We start from the raw sequence: 17,644 nt of genomic DNA, 5'->3' as shown, positions 1-17,644 counted from the left end.
TTTAGGAATGGCTTATATGTTTAACAGGTATGGTTATTTATACTTTGATCTGATTTTTCTTGATGTATCACTGGTAGATTTGTCATAGGTAGTTGATTTGACACTGATAGTTGATTTACATTTCAGAGTTGTAAAATTTATGACAAGATCTTGCTGAATCTCCATGAACTGACAATTCAAGTTGATGACAGCACATCTCAGCCACAACAGGAAATCTCCAACTTGCTTTCGGTAAAATTATATTTATTTTGAGATAATTCCTGTTATTGTATTTTATCATCTGGGATATTTTTGGGACCTCAGGAACCCAAGAAATAGATTCCAATCCCATTGTAAAATATTTTGGAATTGTGCGAAAATTTAGATTTCAGCAATTTCACTCTCAAACATTTCATTCACATTGATGATTTGTTTTCCTCCAATATGATGGACACAGGCTTTATTCCCAGCCCATATGATGGACACAGGCCTTAATCCCAGTTCATAAAATTCTCTGATTATCTAATTATTGTATTTTGGAGTGTGTATTAAAAAATCGTCTGTGTTGTCTCAACATTGACACATATCCTGTCAAATTGTACTCTCATTCTTTATGTAGCAGTAGAGAGTGATTTTTGCATAATTATGATTTATAGCATGGATAAATAGATGTTATAGTCGATAATGTCATTTATGTTGATATCATGAAATCTCGGATAACCTCAGTAAAAATCAAAATAAAGATAAACAACAAAGACAAAATAAAACATGCTGCACTGAAGAAATATATATCATTTCATGAAGGAAGACTCAGTTGATCTGGCATAAGGATTGACTGACATGCCAGACACTCTTTCTCTATACTTGAAGATGTCTACTTGCTACTGTAGGAACTGTATTTTTATCTGGCTTCATTAGAGTGGGGAAGTATATAGTCTTTACATTTGAGAGATGTCACACTGTGCTCCATTTCTCCTTTACATGGTTCAATACTTTTCTTTTTCTATGAAAGAAGGAGTTCCAAAACTGAACAGTGTTACATTTCCTAATATAAACTGCATTATAAACTGCTAATATTTGCATAATATTTTTAATTTTGATTTGCCACATTTGGTTTTTGTTGTGAGGTTTCAGAAAATCTTGATGCCATATAAATGGTATCAAACAACCAACTTCAGCACTGGATCAGTTAGCTCTTGGAATGCACCTTAACTTTTACATAATTATAGCTACCTAATTTGTAGATAAATTACCTATTCTATTTTTGCAGATACAATTTATTTTCATTTTTATTGTTACAGAATTTGCTGGAAATCATTGAATGTTATGTGGTATGTATTCAGCAGATACAGATGGGAGATAACTCTGTAGACATAAGCTACATTCATTCTCTCCCTTATTGTGTAATCTACATGCTGAAAGGAACATATCAACACTGTAAGGTGAGGATTAATGTTGAGTAAGAAATTATTTCTTTCTATTGAATTAAATAAATTTACACAAGACTTTGTTTCTTTCTCTTTTTTGTTGTTGTTTTATTTATTTAATGTTCTTGTTATTTCAGATTATATGCAGAAGATGTATGCAATATTAAAATTGAAATATTAGTTATAACAAGTAATAAGAAATTGTTCTTAATGAAAATCGTCATGGTTATGATGACTTTATTTTATTTTGTTTAGGAAAGTGGAGACTTCTATGGTGACCTCTTGGCATTGATTACTGAGCCATTGTCAGTGTTATTCAAGAAAGCTCATGCTCTACAACTGGTAAGAAACAAGTTAAAATGGATATAGCTGATTCAAGTAATAATATTTGTGTGCTTCAAGAAACCTCATTTAAACAGTGTTGGAGGTATAAACTTTAAAATGAATCATGGCAGCAAGATAAGAAATTTCTTGCATTTCCATGTAGTGGTTTTGGAAATGCAGACCGACAGAAAAACACACAATATCTCCATGGCATTACATCTTTCTTATACTTCATAATACTACAAAATTTTAATTCATATTTTGACATAAACATGTGTGCTCTGCATTATTGGAGTGCATTACACAAACTGAGTGCATTAAGTCATAATTATATAATAAAGGGTCTCTTTTATGGACTTATGACAAATAGTGTTTCAGATATTTCGCAGTTAAAAACAGTTGAAAGGATACCATCATGACCTCGTAGCAAAGATGTAAGAAAAATTCAGTTAAATTTAACTTCATAAAGAGAGGACCATATAAGTGTATTATGGCCCCAAATAACAGCCAATGGTCCCCAAATAACATTTATTAGTCCCCAAATAACAGTCAGTGCAGTAACTGTTGTTTTAATATTGCATGAGCTGTAACTTTCTTGTGGACAGAACAAATTTTAAAACCATATTTGGCCTAAGTAAATAATGCACATTGAGAACATGGTTGGGTAAAAAACCAAGAAAATCTGAACATTATTGTTAGGGCTGTTCCATTTAAACATGCATGGTACCCAGGGAAGGCAATTTTTGAAAAATATATGCTAGGGTACCTTGATTTCATAGAGTTCATATTGAAATGATAAGAAAATTCTAAATTGCATCTATGGGTGAGTGCCCCACTTTAAAAGTGCCTTCCTGGGTCCCATGTATGTTTTAATGGAACAGCCCTTAACAGTAAATTCGACTCGGTGTCAGCCTAATTAGGAGAATATTAAATACGGACAGTATGCTGCCATACACAATACTAGGATGAGTTCATAATTATCACTAGTGGGATTGTATAATTATCACTAGTGGGATTGTATAATTATCACTAGAGGGATTGTATGATGAGTTTCCTTCCGTAAACTTCGACAAGTAAAGCCCAATACTCTCAATCCTTTAGAGATTGGCTCAACTTGACACAAACAAAATCTTTAATGAACACTCCCCAAAAAGAATGACCAGAAAGTATTTTGTTTTAAGTTTTGTTTTCTTGTTGCTGACCTGTACAAAAGTAGAGGGGATTATCGTGTAATACTCTTGGCATCAGCATCCAAATATACTAAAGCAAAAACACAGGTATATCTCATTCTCGTTATGTCCTTGGCAAGTTTGGAGAGGGTTTCATAGCATCTACTTACTAGAGAGAGGGAACCTTGTACATTCTTGGTTATATTTTTAGATTTACCTCAGGTATTTTTCGCCTGTCTATATAACTGTCATACCTGTCATCACAAAAGTATATCACTCTGACCCATATTTATATATTTAACTTAATGATTGTAACCATCACTATTGGTACCACATCCTTTCATTGCAAGAAGGTCATAGTGACCTACGTTTTGCAATTTACTGGCTTTGGTTACTTGTACATTTAAAATATGACAAATACACCAGTCCCTCAATAACTTGTGGGGTCAGGTGTGGATCAAATTTTAACCAGAAAATACCCCCCAAAAATTGATCCCTATTTCTTTAACTTAAAAAAAAATCGTCATCAAAATTTGTAACTGAAACGTTGATATGGTCATTTTATGGTCGAAAATGGTAGATATGACCTGTAAATTTTAATAAAAATTGTGAAATTATCAACTTTTAATAAGAAGTCATATAATTGGTTACATTTTATTTCCAAACAAAATTCTTAGTACAACATAATTAAAGATATTCAAGGAAATTTAAATCAATGAAAATGTCACTTATGCCTAGTGGAAGCAGCACATTAATATTTAAATGCCAATTAAATAATTTTTATGAAGTGAAATTTGCATTTTAATTCCAACTTTTAGTTCCTCTTAAGTGTAATTATCATAAATGCAATGTATATTTAAACATAAAATGTGTCAGTCTACCATAACAACTATGTCCACAAGCATTTCTTTGAGAATCGAATTAAGTGCCTACCGTGTTTGATAACTGACTTGTGGAAGTATTTGTTGTATTGCTGCACTGAATTAATAGCTGGCCTCCTTTGTATTATCATGTTAATTATGTCTTTTGAATCAAATAAAGGAGGTTGAACAATAATATAAAGTTAAAAGGCATGCAAATCCTACATACTTAAAAATTTAGTGGGTGAACTCACTTCAGTTCATCAATCAAATCCTGTTATAAATGTTATTGTGTATGTAACATAAACTACCTTAAATTATCCAACTCATTCATCACTGTGATCAGAGATAGTGAGGCAACCAAGCAAAACAAATACTTCGTAAAATAAAGAGCTTGGTTTCACAGATATGGACCATTGTGGGCAAGCGAGTTTCAGAGAATTCCTGAACTGGCATTTAGAGATATCCTCAAGGATGATAAGTTTTGCTATTACTTCCCATGAAATCATAATTATTGTATTAATTGAACAATACAGAAATTGAGTTTCAACATAGGTAATTATCTCATGAAATAACTGTCACTATTTTTTGAAAAAAGGAATCTTGTTTGGTGGTGTATCAACAATTAGTCTAGTTCCCTGCTACTCTGACTCCCGACTTGGCAGTATACTATTACATATCACTCTGAGAACCAGACTAATCAACAAAACAAAAAGCAGTGGCGTAATACACAGATGTTTTCACATACACGTGATGGTTGTTGAAACAAGTTGGAACAATTTTTCACATGTTGGACATTTTGAAAATAAATTTTATTTTTGCAGAATAACGAACAACTTCATTAGAAAAAGTGCATTATTAGCAATTGTTATCAACATGATTGCAAAATAAAGATTCAGTCATTAAACAGCCTAGTTCCCTACTACTACTCCCCCAGTGGTTTTCTTGATGTATAAGCAGATTTGTTCAATTACTAGAGGTCCCTCGGTAACTCGCGCCTTTGTTTATAGTGCTGTCTATGTTTATGGACCCCGTTGTGTGCGAGTTATTGAGGGAGCGGTGTAGATGTTTTGCAACCAGTATATCAAACTCTTGTATGTAGAACTTTGTGACGAGATGCATCTTGATGAGTACTACACCCTGATCACAAAAGTATGTCACTTACCAATATTTCATGCATCACCCACTGGTTTATATTTGTGTTTTAAGTTTATATAACAAGCTTTCTTCATGTTATACCTAGACTAATTGAACTAGATACGCCTTGCCAAGCAATGCACCGTAATAATAAATTAAGATACTGATTCTTATTTCATGCTTTGTGAGTTGAATGTAGATGATTGTTTACACCACACCCATACAAAAAGGTCACTCTGACCTACATTTAATAATTTACTTGCGCAGGTTAAGTTTTGCTTTTAGTTCATGACTACATTGTAGTTTTCATTCTTTTTGTCAAGTGGTCCCCTTCTTGAATGGTGCTCCTGCCTATCAGCCACTCACTTTATATGGCCGAAATCTCATGGCACTGTTGAGTTTCTGTTCAGAAACTCTACCTTTCTATCATGGCCAAGCCTCTAATGCAGCTGGCAAAAAACTGTAAAATTTACCACATATGAATCATAACCTAATATGGTTTACAGATAGAAATCTCCCAATAATTTATAATTCATCTCATTGCCGTTTGTCCAGCATGCAGAAAAATAACTTTTAAAGTCTTTGCAATGACGTATGCAATCTGATTATCCATACTTATGTGCGTTCCTTAGTAGGTTGTCACTTGCATAATTACTGGCTATTAGTATCAAGATGGCAAAAGCTAACTGCGGAGAAGTTCAGCTCAAGTCAGCATGACATCAGGTCACAGAAAGGAAACTTTGTATGTTAGCTCTCGTAGAATATGAAATTTACTTGAAAGGTTACTAAAATCTCGTGATCAGAGGAAAAGCTTACTTAGGTTTGTAAATACTGAGCATCTCAAGTAAGAACTACAAATTGTCCACGAAGGAATAAATTGTTGCAGAAGGCGCACAGTGTCATCAGACATTGTCACTTAAGAGGGAAAAGAGCAGGTTATTAGCTGAATGTGAAGGACAGTCCTTTGATTGCTACTGAAAAGTTTGATTTCAGAAAGATTTAAATAAACATTGTCAATGTACATTAAGCTTTAGATGGAAACCAGAAAAGAAAGGAATTGATAGACAGTGATAGTTACAGATGTTTGTGCCCAGATATTATTGGCAGTCCCATTTGGTCAAGTAATTAAAGGCATTTGACTTTGCACATCACTGAATTCTGTTCATGTAGGTTCAAGTCTCAGCTCAGCCATCAAGGGTACACTGGAAAGCTTGCCAGAAGATTCCTCTGGTTCAGTTGTTGTTCTTTCTGGGATTTTCTTGTGTTCTTCCTCAAGACTGGCCTCCATGTATACCCTATCATATGCACAAAAAAATTTCATTAAAAGCCATTTTGATAGTAGTTTTTGCACCATAATTGATGATTTTTCATATTTATTTTAAATAACACTCAGGGATCATGCTACCATGCAAAGTGGGTGACTAAGTTGCCTAAAAAAATGTAAACTTTCCCATGTTCTGCTAGGAAAGCAAAAATGACTTTGCCCAGTGATTTTTGAGACAGAAAAGGTGACAGTAGTTCATGACATTTGAGATGCTCCTCACTGTAGCCAGGTATTTAGGATGTTTATGACTTTTGAGATCCTTGCTGTAGCCAGGTATTTAGGATGTTTATGACTTTTGAGATCCTTGCTGTAGCCAGGTATTTAGGATGTTTATGACTTTTGAGATCCTCACTGTAGCTAGGTATTTTGGATGTTGATGACTTTTGAGATCCTCATTGTAGCCAGGTATTTAGGATGTTTATGACTTTTGAGATGCTCCTCACTGTAGCCAGGTATTTAGGATGTTTATGACTTTTGAGATCCTCACTGTAGCCAGGTATTTAGGATGTTTATGACTTTTGAGATCCTCACTGTAGCCAGTTATTTAGGATACTTTTTACAGTGTTGTGTTGTAGTGCAAGGCTAAATTCAGTGTTGATGCCAATTACATCGATGAACTCTTGCACATTCACAGGCGTATGTTTTAATAGCTGGCTGAAGATTTCCACAAATTAGGCCTACTATTTTAATGAAGTAAACACACCAGCTTATGTCTCCAAACTTAAACATCCATGTGTAAATAGAAAAAATAGAATCAGTGAAGAGCACTTTCTAATTTAAATTTAAAACTAAAGAAAAATAACTGCTGTTTGTGCATTATTATCTTAATAAAATCAGTTTGAAACTGTAAGTGAACCTGTGACGGCAGACATCGCTCTGATGGATATACCACATCATTACATTATTTGTTTTCATAAATAATTGGGCAGATAGATTAAGAAAAATATGTAACTCATACAAAGCAAATTCTAAATTTTATGTGATAGAAGATTTAGCTGAAAAATGCACTCATGTAGGTCAGAAAGGGATAGAACAGTGGTATCTTGTTGAATTTGAGAAGCATCATAACTTGTCAGGTCAAGTTTGTTTTCTGACATCACTCATTTTTGTAAAAATACAAAAAAGCAGTAGAGCAAATACCATTTAACTAATACCTGGCATTACTACATATACAAATAATAAAACCATAAATTTTCTATCCTACCATATGAAGCTAGGAAGTGAGTGTTATAAAATCCCTTTCTAATAAAGCACTCACATATTATGCATGGTGTCATACATGTTATTGGTTGTGTTGATTCAGTTGGAAAGAGGGGTCAAGTTAAGTCAGTGTGTTGTTACAGTAATGTTTTATTGGGAACAATGAAATAAGGACAAACTGTGTGGTATGAAGTCACTTGTTCGTTTGCTCCGATGTGCATGCTACAGGGGTTGGTTTTAACCAGTTTATTATTAAGAACAATTTGAAAAGAAAGGCAATTAATCTCAGGTTTTTAGCTTACTAACCAAGGGAGCTTCTGGTATGACCCTGTGTTCATCAAGCATCATCTGTAGTGTGCTGTCTGTTTATACGTCAACAAAGGCTTGTTACCATAGTAATAACCCAGTTTGGATCAGATTTGGAATATGTGTTTATATCATCAGATTCTCAGATGAGTTTGATAATGAGGAAGAACTATGCTAATTTATAAGGTGATTTTGGACCAGTCTAGCTAATGATGTTGTTGCTATGGAGGCCATATTTCTGATATGATTTTGAGCATAGCTTGGACAATATGCTCATATCTATAAGCTCTCTAATAAATTTGATAATGGGTGAAATCCATGCATATAAATTAGTAATCTTGCATCTGATTATCTGGACTTGTTACCATTCCAGAAACAGTATTTCTGATCCCATTTTAATAAGACATGGAATATATGCTTATATCAATAAGATTTCAAATGAGTTTAGTAATGAGCGAGGTCTATGAATACTAAAGAGGTAATCTTGCATCTGATTGCATGTGCTTTTTACCCAAACTAGAGGTCATATTTCTGATCCTGTGTCTAAAGTTTCAAGTAACTATGCTATCCACATGGAATTTTTGTTTACCTATTACACAACAAGCTAGTATAATATGTAACAACATTTATGATTGGTTAAATTTTTAAACTTGCTTTATTTATTCAGCTACAGTTAACCAATAGAAATAATTGTTACATGTTCTACAGCAAGTACCTGGTTTTTTCAGTTATTTAACATGCCAGTGAAAGAATGGTTGTCAGCAATAATTGTTAGTTGTTCCATGCTCCTGGGCAATGAATTATTCTACACCTATAATCTTCCACAAGATTGGCTAAGCTTGTTACCACTGTTTTCAGCATTTGTGAGATTTAACTTTGATTAAACTTGGAATATATGTTTCTATCATCTGCATCTTGAACCATTTCAGTTATGAGTGACATCGATGAGGTGTTCTTACATCTTTGACTATTTCAGTTATGAGTGGCATAAATGAGGTGTTCTTAAATCTTTGACTGTTTCACTTATGAGTGACATCGATGAGGTGTTCTTATATCTTTGACTGTTTCTGTTATGAGTGACATTAATGAGGTGTTCTTATATCTTTGACTGTTTCTGTTATGAGTGACATCAATGAGGTGTTCTTATATCTTTGACTGTTTCTGTTATGAGTGACATAAATGAGGTGTTATATCTTTGACTGTTTCAGTTATGAGTGACATCGATGAGGTGTTCTTATATATTTGACTGTTTCATTTATGAGTGACATTGATGAGGTGTTCTTACATCTTTGACTGTTTCAGTTTTGAATGACATCGATGAGGTGTTCTTACATCTTTGACTGTTTCAGCTATGAGTGACATTGATGAGGTGTTATATCTTTGACTGTTTCAGTTATGAGTGACATCGATGAGGTGTTCTTACAATATTGACTGTTTCAGTTATGAGTGACATCGATGAGGTGTTCTTACAATATTGACTGTTTCAGTTATGAGTGACATCGATGAGGTGTTCTAACATCTTTGACTATTCCAGTTGTGAGTGACATCGATGATGTGTTCTTACATCTTTGACTGTTTCAGTTATGAGTGACATCGATGGTGTGTTCTTACATCTTTGACTGTTTCAGTTATGATTGACATCGATGAGGTGTTCTTATATATTTGACTGTTTCAGTTATGAGTGACATCGATGAGGTGTTCTTATATATTTGACTGTTTCAGTTATGAGTGACATCAATGACGTGTTCTTATATATTTGACTGTTTCAGTTATGAGTGACATCGATGAGGTGTTCTTATATCTTTGACTGTTTCAGTTTTGAATGACATCGATGAGGTGTTCTTACATCTTTGACTGTTTCAGCTATGAGTGACATTGATGAGGTGTTATATCTTTGACTGTTTCAGTTATGAGTGACATCGATGAGGTGTTCTTACAATATTGACTGTTTCAGTTATGAGTGACATCAATGAGGTGTTCTATCATCTTTGACTATTCCAGTTGTGAGTGACATCGATGATGTGTTCTTACATCTTTAACTGTTTCAGTTATGAGTGACATCGATGAGGTGTTCTTACATCTTTGACTGTTTCAGTTATGAGTGACATCGATGAGGTGTTCTTACGTCTTTGACTGTTTCAGTTATGAGTGACATCAATGAGGTGTTCTTGCATCTTTAACTTTTTCTGTTATGAGTGAGATCTATGTACTGTTCTTTTATCTGGTTGACAGGGGTTCTTGGCAGTCTTGAAGCCACAATTTTGATCTGATGGGTTTAGTATTGTCAAGATCTTGGATTACTTAAGTTAGGAGGGGGGAACTGTGCATATTAAAATTATGTCTTTATATTTAAAAAGAATTTATGTAGTCTAAAAGGTAAAATAGACATGATTTAAAGTTGATAGCTACCAGGTGAGCAATATTAAGTTTACTCAACCCATTATAATACCTATACTTTTGATGTAGAAAGGTATGTTATTTTAAAATTGTTTTCTGTCTTTCACAGAATTTACATATAAACATGTGTATATGGTTTAAAGATATATCAGCACAATACTGGCTATTTACTGCTATTTTGTAAAGATACAAAATTGCATATAAAAACTTTAGTTAGAAAAGGGGTCAACATTTCATTGTCAAAATTAACTTAATCTGGATTTAATTATCATGTGATAATTTATATGTTCAGTTGCTACTGGAAACTTCATAAAGCTGAGTCTAGTTGTCATTTATTAAAATAGTTTTCTGTGGTTGTTTTTTTTACTGTTAGGAGAAATGGTCATTAGTATGATCATTAGATAAAGAGAACTATAATAATAAAGATAAGCAAAAGAAACCCTTTAGCATAAGATTTCAAGTACTATTCATACACATATGTTCCTTCACTTATTCATTTTCAGCAGCTCTGTCCCCACCCCTAGTAAAAATGCATATTGCAGATATTGACTAAAAGTATGCAACCATGCTCATCTTATTCACAAAACAACTATGTGTTTGTGATTTGGATTTTTAACGCAGCTTTAACAGTTTTGCGGTCATATCGCTATGGTGTCTGCAATGTGGCAGATATTAGTCATGTCTAGCACTGGGGCATCATGCCACAGACATGTAGCAATATGTCCCACCCAGTAACATTGTATTGACACCAGGCAGACCAGTCCTAACACTAACCTCTTAATTTTGAGCACCTAGTGATGCAGCTGTTAGTGCCAATTTTTTTAGTCATTGGTATGACTCGGCCAGGGTTCTAACCCATGACCTCATGCATTCGAGGCGGACAATCTAACCACTAGGCCACCAGAATGGTACACAAAACAAGCAGTGCAAAATCAATTCTATTCAGCATGTATTCCACATGCATATCAGTCAAGTTTTGGTTTCAGATGTATTTAACTCCATACAGTTACCTGTCAAGTATTCAGAAAAATCTGTATTTCTTGGAAGTGATTGAATTTTATGCCGGCCAAATTAATGGTTATGGTCAAGCCTTAAAGTAATCGAATATGTTTGTCCAGATGTCCATCCACTGACTATCGTGTTCTGAGAAATGTTATTAAACCTAGAAAACCACAATCCAGTTGTTGGATTGCAATGAAATTCAACATATAGCGTTATATTGATACAAGATAGATTTCTGTCATGCATACTGATTTGGATGAGTTATTGCCCCTGAATTTCCATTCTCCTAAGCACAGTTTCCTCTTTTTAAGGCCCTGCAGAGCAAATTATAGTTAATGTGACCCATTTTGATGCACAATAGTTTCAGTTTGATTATGTCCCCACTGATATAATCAGTTGAATTGCACAAGAGAAATTTAGTTAAATGCATTTTTGCATTCATGGGCTGATAATGGTACAGTATGTACTGTCCTTTTGTAAAAATTAGTGAAACAGCAGTGTGTAATAATAATGTTAGATGAAATATCATAAGCTGTTTGAAATTCTTGTGCACATAATAAATTAACACCATTTTTTGTTCCACTCCATTTTTTAATTGTGTATGTTTTTGTAGGCATTACTGAACCTTCTGGAAAGACTGACAGCAGACAGTGGGGCTTCTGATCAAGATGTGGAGGATCTGTGTTTCAGTTTGTTACTATTCTGTTTTAAAATATTATTGTGTGAGATAGGTGTTACTATTCTGTTTTAAACTATTGTGTGAGATAGGTGTTACTATTCTGTTTTAAAATATCATTGTGTGAGATAGGTGTTACTATTATGTTTTAAAATATTGTGTGAGATAGGTGTTACTATTCTGTTTTAAAATATCATTGTTAGAGATAGGTGTTACTATTCTGTTTTAAAATATCATTCTGTGAGATAGGTGTTACTATTCTGTTTTAAAATATCATTGTGTGAGATAGGTGTTACTATTCTGTTTTAAAATATCATTGTGTGAGATAGGTGTTACTGTTCTGTTTTATATCATTGTGTGAGATAGGTGTTACTTTTCTCTTTTAAAATATCATTGTGTGAGATAGGTGTTACTTTTCGCTTTTAAAATATCATTGTGTGAGATAGGTGTTACTTTTCTAACAAAAATGGCAACTAACTCTGTACCTGTTGTTGTTAGTGTTAAGTCAAGGAAAGTGGCTAATTGGAGTGGTCCCCCTCATGATCCCCCCTCCCGATCAGTGGCCACCCACTTTTTATGGCCAGAATCACTTGGCACCAATGAGTTTATATTCAAAAGTAGCCTTCAAGAAAGGCCAACTCTCTAATATGGCCAGCGGCCACCATATTGGTACAAAAATGTACAATTTACCCCTCACTTGCAGATACATTTTTAAAAAAAAATATGTGTCCAGAATCAATAGGTCAGATCATCTCTACTGATGTCAGGTTTTAATTACTGAAAGAAGTGTTGGCTAAAGTACATGTACCACTAAGGTTAATATTATACCATTAATGCCGATGTTGACTGGAAATGGGTTCAACAATGTTGTGATAGAGTATTAAGCGTCACATTGCAGTTGAGTTTGTTTTTTGTGATGATTACAACTGAACATAATTGTCAAGATCATAACATAGTCAGCATAGGCTAAATATAAATTCTGAGGATTAACACATCAAGAGAAATTAATTTATAACAAAACAGGGTACTAGACAAAGACCTAAAAGTCATGTGACAGTACAAGTATCAATTCCTTTTTAAATAGGTATTTCATCAACTCTAAAAAAGTTTTGTCTGCAGAATTAAGTTGGAGTACTAAACAAATAACAACATAGAATAAATCTTTACAAAACTTGAACATGTCGTTACACAAATGGAGAATTAATACTTTAGAAGAAACAGTTACAGTTATTCGAATTTTATTTTATGTTGGGAAGATTCACAACATCGTAACAAATAAGGAGAATGTTCTGCAGCAGTGGGAAAATGGAGAAGTGGAAAGAAAATTATTTAAAATGCCAAGCAATGTATGTATGAAGATTTAAAGATGTTTTTGAATGGTTTTGCCTTATGTGTGTCAACAATACAGTTCATGCTTAAGAATAAGAGCTATTAATGTTTACTTGAAATAAGTCAGTTCTTAAGACAAGAATTAATAATTAGATGAAGATTAAATGCTCCGAAAGTTATTTATAGCTTTCTTACTACATACATGTTACAAATATAGTCCACCTCTGGAAAGACCACCTGTCTTATATGACCACTTTCCCAATGCAGAAGTGGTGGCCGTATAAGAGGGGGACCACTGCATAAAAATGTTATGAATATATCTTTGCTTTACCAACAGGTCCAGTTAACACTTCTTTGTACTACAAATACTTTTATCAACAGGTCCAGCCAAAACTTAAGTGAGGAATTTTTTCTAACTCTTAAGTCAAAAGTTTCTCATTCTGAAAGTAACACGTGTCTTAGTAGTCATTAACAAAGAATGCTCTCTTGCACTACCTTAATTTGGTAAGTTAGAGATAAAGAATGAATATCAGTTACAGTGACTGCTGGTGTTTAGATTCATCTGTATAGTGTTGGTGTCTTGTTCAAGATAGACCACCTTTGTGCTTTTAAATATCATTAACATAAAATAAACCCCTTTTTCAGGATATGACCTTTTCTCAGCAAAAATGTATCATCCTTTTGCACTATTTATGTGAAAATATATATATCTGTACTTTATGTAGAATGTAATTGACATATTTTACCGACATCAGAAGTTTTAATTAATTCATGTGCATGTTTAGTTATCACATTTTATGTTTGCAGTCATATTGATAAAAATGCTTGTATGAAATATTCACACAAATCATTTTATCCCTGTAAAGTGCTCAGAACCATTCAAATATCAGATCATATTTTTAATTCATTTAAAACATTTCTTTTAAAATCATCATTATAGATTTTTATAAAGGAACTTTTGTCCCCATGTGTGTGATATTTTCAGTATGCCATGGGTTATTTGAAGTGTGTCAGGTGGTCACAGAATTGGACGTGAAACTTGTCGTCACATTTTGGAAGGCAATTACAAGGTACAGTTAAGCATTGAATAATTAGTGCTTCTTTGGACACCTGTACAGACCCAGGATATCCATTATGTATATGTGTAACCATTGCTCAGATTGGAAGAGCTCCAAAACATTTTCATTGTGATGTCATACTGCTATCCCATACATCTTACAGTGAGCTTCCGATAGGTTGGGAAAAAACCTAGGAACAGTCATCATAGCAGCACTGGTCCATATAAAATAAATGTCATAGGAAAAAATTAATTCGCTGTATTCAAAGCTCAGTAACTGTTTATAAAAAAAGGAAGGTATTTTTTTTTATAAGCATACCCAAGGGAAGTAAATCTTTATGGAATAATTTATAAGGTATCCTTTTTAAAAACAATAATTGACCAGTGGGCTGTATTAGTCAATATATAGATCATTCAGTAATGGTTACTTCACAATTATTTCCAGGCAGCATAAGCTTGTGAGTTACATACCACAATTCAGGATTTCAAAATTATGGCAGTTACCAAACAATTTCTGTTGGGTAACTAGAGATAATACATAATTTTAAACAAGGTCTTTTTAGTTCCAGTTGAGATTGTGATTAATTGCAGCCATATTAGCCATCATTAGGTTTAAAGAAAACAAACCTGTTTATGTTCCTCCACAAATGGAATAGAGACATTTGGTTTTATTCTTGCCACTCAAACATTTTTCAATCCTAGACGTTTAATATTACCTTTTCACCTGAAATATCTGGTATTTCCAGATATTTAATGTTACCCTTGTGCCTTAACTATATATCGGTCCCAGACATTTGGTGTTACCCTTGCCCCTTGAAAGTCTGTCACTCTCAGACATTTGGCTTTACTCTTGCCCCTGAAATGTCTGTCCCAACAGTTAGCATTACCCTTTCTCATGTATATCTATTTTTTTGGTCATTTCTATTAGATAATTTTATCAATAATGTTTATTTATGGCTGTAAATTATAGTGATTATCGATAGCTGGATTTCATAAGTGCATATGTCCTATTTTAAGATATTAAAGAACTTAAAATTGCATAGGATCTATAAATAGATGCTTATGTGTATGATTACAGTTACTAAAAATAACATTATTAGTCACTATGATTATGAGGTTTGGCTTTTTCCCATTGGACAGGTTGGTCAGGTGGTATCATAGAAGAATTAAGTTAATTTCCATTGGATGGCTTTGGTCACATGAATAAATATTTTGAAATATTAAATTGAATAGTAAGATAGTTCTTGTGGAGTGTGTTGCAACATATAGTCATAATAGGCTCTTAAAAGCGTAAATAAGGAGAGAACTAAGCAATCAGGTTCATTCCTATTTTTGGAGTCATTCTTAGTTTTTGTGTTCCTGTTGTAACATCAAGTCTATAGACATATTTATGTTGTTCTTAGATATTATTTGAGAGGATAAACAGTTGTTTAGATTGGTCAGTGGAAACAGAAAGTGCTCATTGAACTATAATATTCTGCAACTATTGTGAATTATTCAACAAAGTTCTAGACGCCTTCTTAACAATGTCGCGATTAATGGCAGACCAGCAAATTTCAGGTTCTGAAGTTTATGTGGAAATTTTCATTTTCTTGGACTTTAATAAAAAATATCAGGATTCGATTCACTTCATAATACTGTAAGTTCCTCTCAAATTTTTATTTATAACTTTGATAATTAGATTATTTTTGTTACTAAACATGTTGGCTTTGGTTATTTCTGTTACTTAGTTTATGAGCACTATAGAAATGTAACAACCTTGCTCCTAACATGCATCTCAATCCCAGAGATTTACTGTTTACTCATGCCACTAAAATGTCAGTTCCTGACATAATTGTGTGTTACCCTTGCTCCTTTAAAATCTATCAATCCCAGACATTTAGTGTCAGTCCAGTATTTAGCATTACCTGCATCCCTCAAATGTTTGTTAGTGCCAGGCATTTAGTGTTACACTTGTTCTCAGACATCTGTCAGTTACAGATATTTGTTTCCTTTGCCTCTTAAACCAATACCATGCATTTAGTATTTCGCTTGCCCTCTAAATGTCTGTCACTTCTGGACATTTAGCAGTACTCTGTCAAATCCAGAAATGCCTGTTGGTCCCATTAAGTCCTGCATTTAAGTAAGTTTCATCAAATACGTTACCCAGTCATAGTACCTTAGGAGAACTACTACTACTTTACAAATCCAGCCCTCCCAGGTTAAGAGTTTTTTGCTAGAAAGCTAAAAGTTATCTGCCCACCTAGGTGGCAGTTAGATAGAGATCTTCCATTGATACCGGCATTGTGCTAAATCCCATTAATTTTTCAGTTGTTATTGGTATCTCCAGGAAACAAAGATATTCTTGCATCTGCACAAGTAACCATGTCAGCAGGTGTTTCGTCCCAATTCAGAGTTGTTGTACATACACATCTGGATTTTATTTAAAGAAAACACCTTCAGAAACAAAAGTTCTCACAACCAGTGGTGGAGAAATTGCTCAAGCAAGATGGCCCGTTACAATGAATATATATTGTTTGAGTGGAGAGCACAAGAACACTTTATCTACAAGCATCCATACTTCAGTAGCTAATTTCCGATGGCTCTTTGTTGAGAAACAGTTAGCACCAATTTAGACCTACAGTTCCACAATCACTGGTATACTGCATTATCGTGGAAGAAAGGATATCTGATTACACATGTTCAATGATGTTGGATCCCTGCCAAAGTGGAATCTATCATGGTTACTAACCTGGTTGAAGAAGATACCATTTAAACTGCTCTCGAGAGCTTCATTGGGTCACCTCTGATATACTTCCTGCCTCTACTCAATCTCCAGGTCATTTACTGGACAAAGTGCAAGCTCTGATGTGGTCCTTAAGGAAAACGAAGCTGTTGCATAAAGTGAGGTCACACTCTTCTTGCCCTTACAGAGGGCAAGGATGATATATCAACACATTCAGTCCACATATTGGAAATAACCTCACACCAATTAATTTGCTTTGCATCTCGGCTGACTTAGTTGGAACAGTTGTTACAACATTGCATATGAGCAAAACTGTTCTTTTATTATCCATGCAGTGGGCATAGACATATGAGCACACTTATCCAGTCTTCATCGCAGACATCTTAAATTCTAAAAGGCTCAACTCAGTCTCATGGGACCAATACCATGGCTCACAAGGTTACCTTTCTGGGTTGTTCAACAGCATCATAAGGACATGGCTTTGGGGCCCCGATTGGCCAAGTGGTCAAAAGTGCTTACCATTACAGGTCACTGCCATCTCACTTCTGTCTGCATGGGTTCGAGTCTTAGGCTCAGCTAATGTGGTACGTGAGAAAGCTTGCCAGTAGCTTATCTTGGTTCAGTGGTTCTTCCCAGGGTTTTCCAGGGTTCTTCTTCCACCAGTTATACTGGCTGCCATGTATAGCCTATATTGTACTGAAAAATGGCATTAAACCCAACAACAACGTGGCT

General features: G+C 34.1%; 1 protein-coding gene across 1 annotated transcript in view; it reads left to right on the top strand.

Moving 5' to 3' along the window:
* LOC149780447 (FIGNL1-interacting regulator of recombination and mitosis-like) overlaps positions 1-17,644 on the top strand; it is a 96,858-nt gene that overhangs the window by 26,956 nt on the left and 52,258 nt on the right. Inside the window, exons 5-9 of the mRNA XM_089937385.1 lie at positions 127-231; positions 1,281-1,421; positions 1,662-1,748; positions 11,739-11,814; positions 14,116-14,200. Coding sequence (XP_089793511.1) covers positions 127-231; positions 1,281-1,421; positions 1,662-1,748; positions 11,739-11,814; positions 14,116-14,200 — 494 coding nt within the window. The remainder of the gene's footprint in view (positions 1-126; positions 232-1,280; positions 1,422-1,661; positions 1,749-11,738; positions 11,815-14,115; positions 14,201-17,644) is intronic.

This window comes from Sinohyriopsis cumingii, chromosome 16 (genome assembly GCF_028554795.1).
Source record: "Sinohyriopsis cumingii isolate HCF-2022 chromosome 16, ASM2855479v2, whole genome shotgun sequence".
In the NCBI taxonomy this organism is placed as follows: domain Eukaryota; kingdom Metazoa; phylum Mollusca; class Bivalvia; order Unionida; family Unionidae; genus Sinohyriopsis; species Sinohyriopsis cumingii.
Note: the sequence above shows the minus strand (reverse complement) of the source record. Positions and strands in the feature narration are given on the sequence as shown.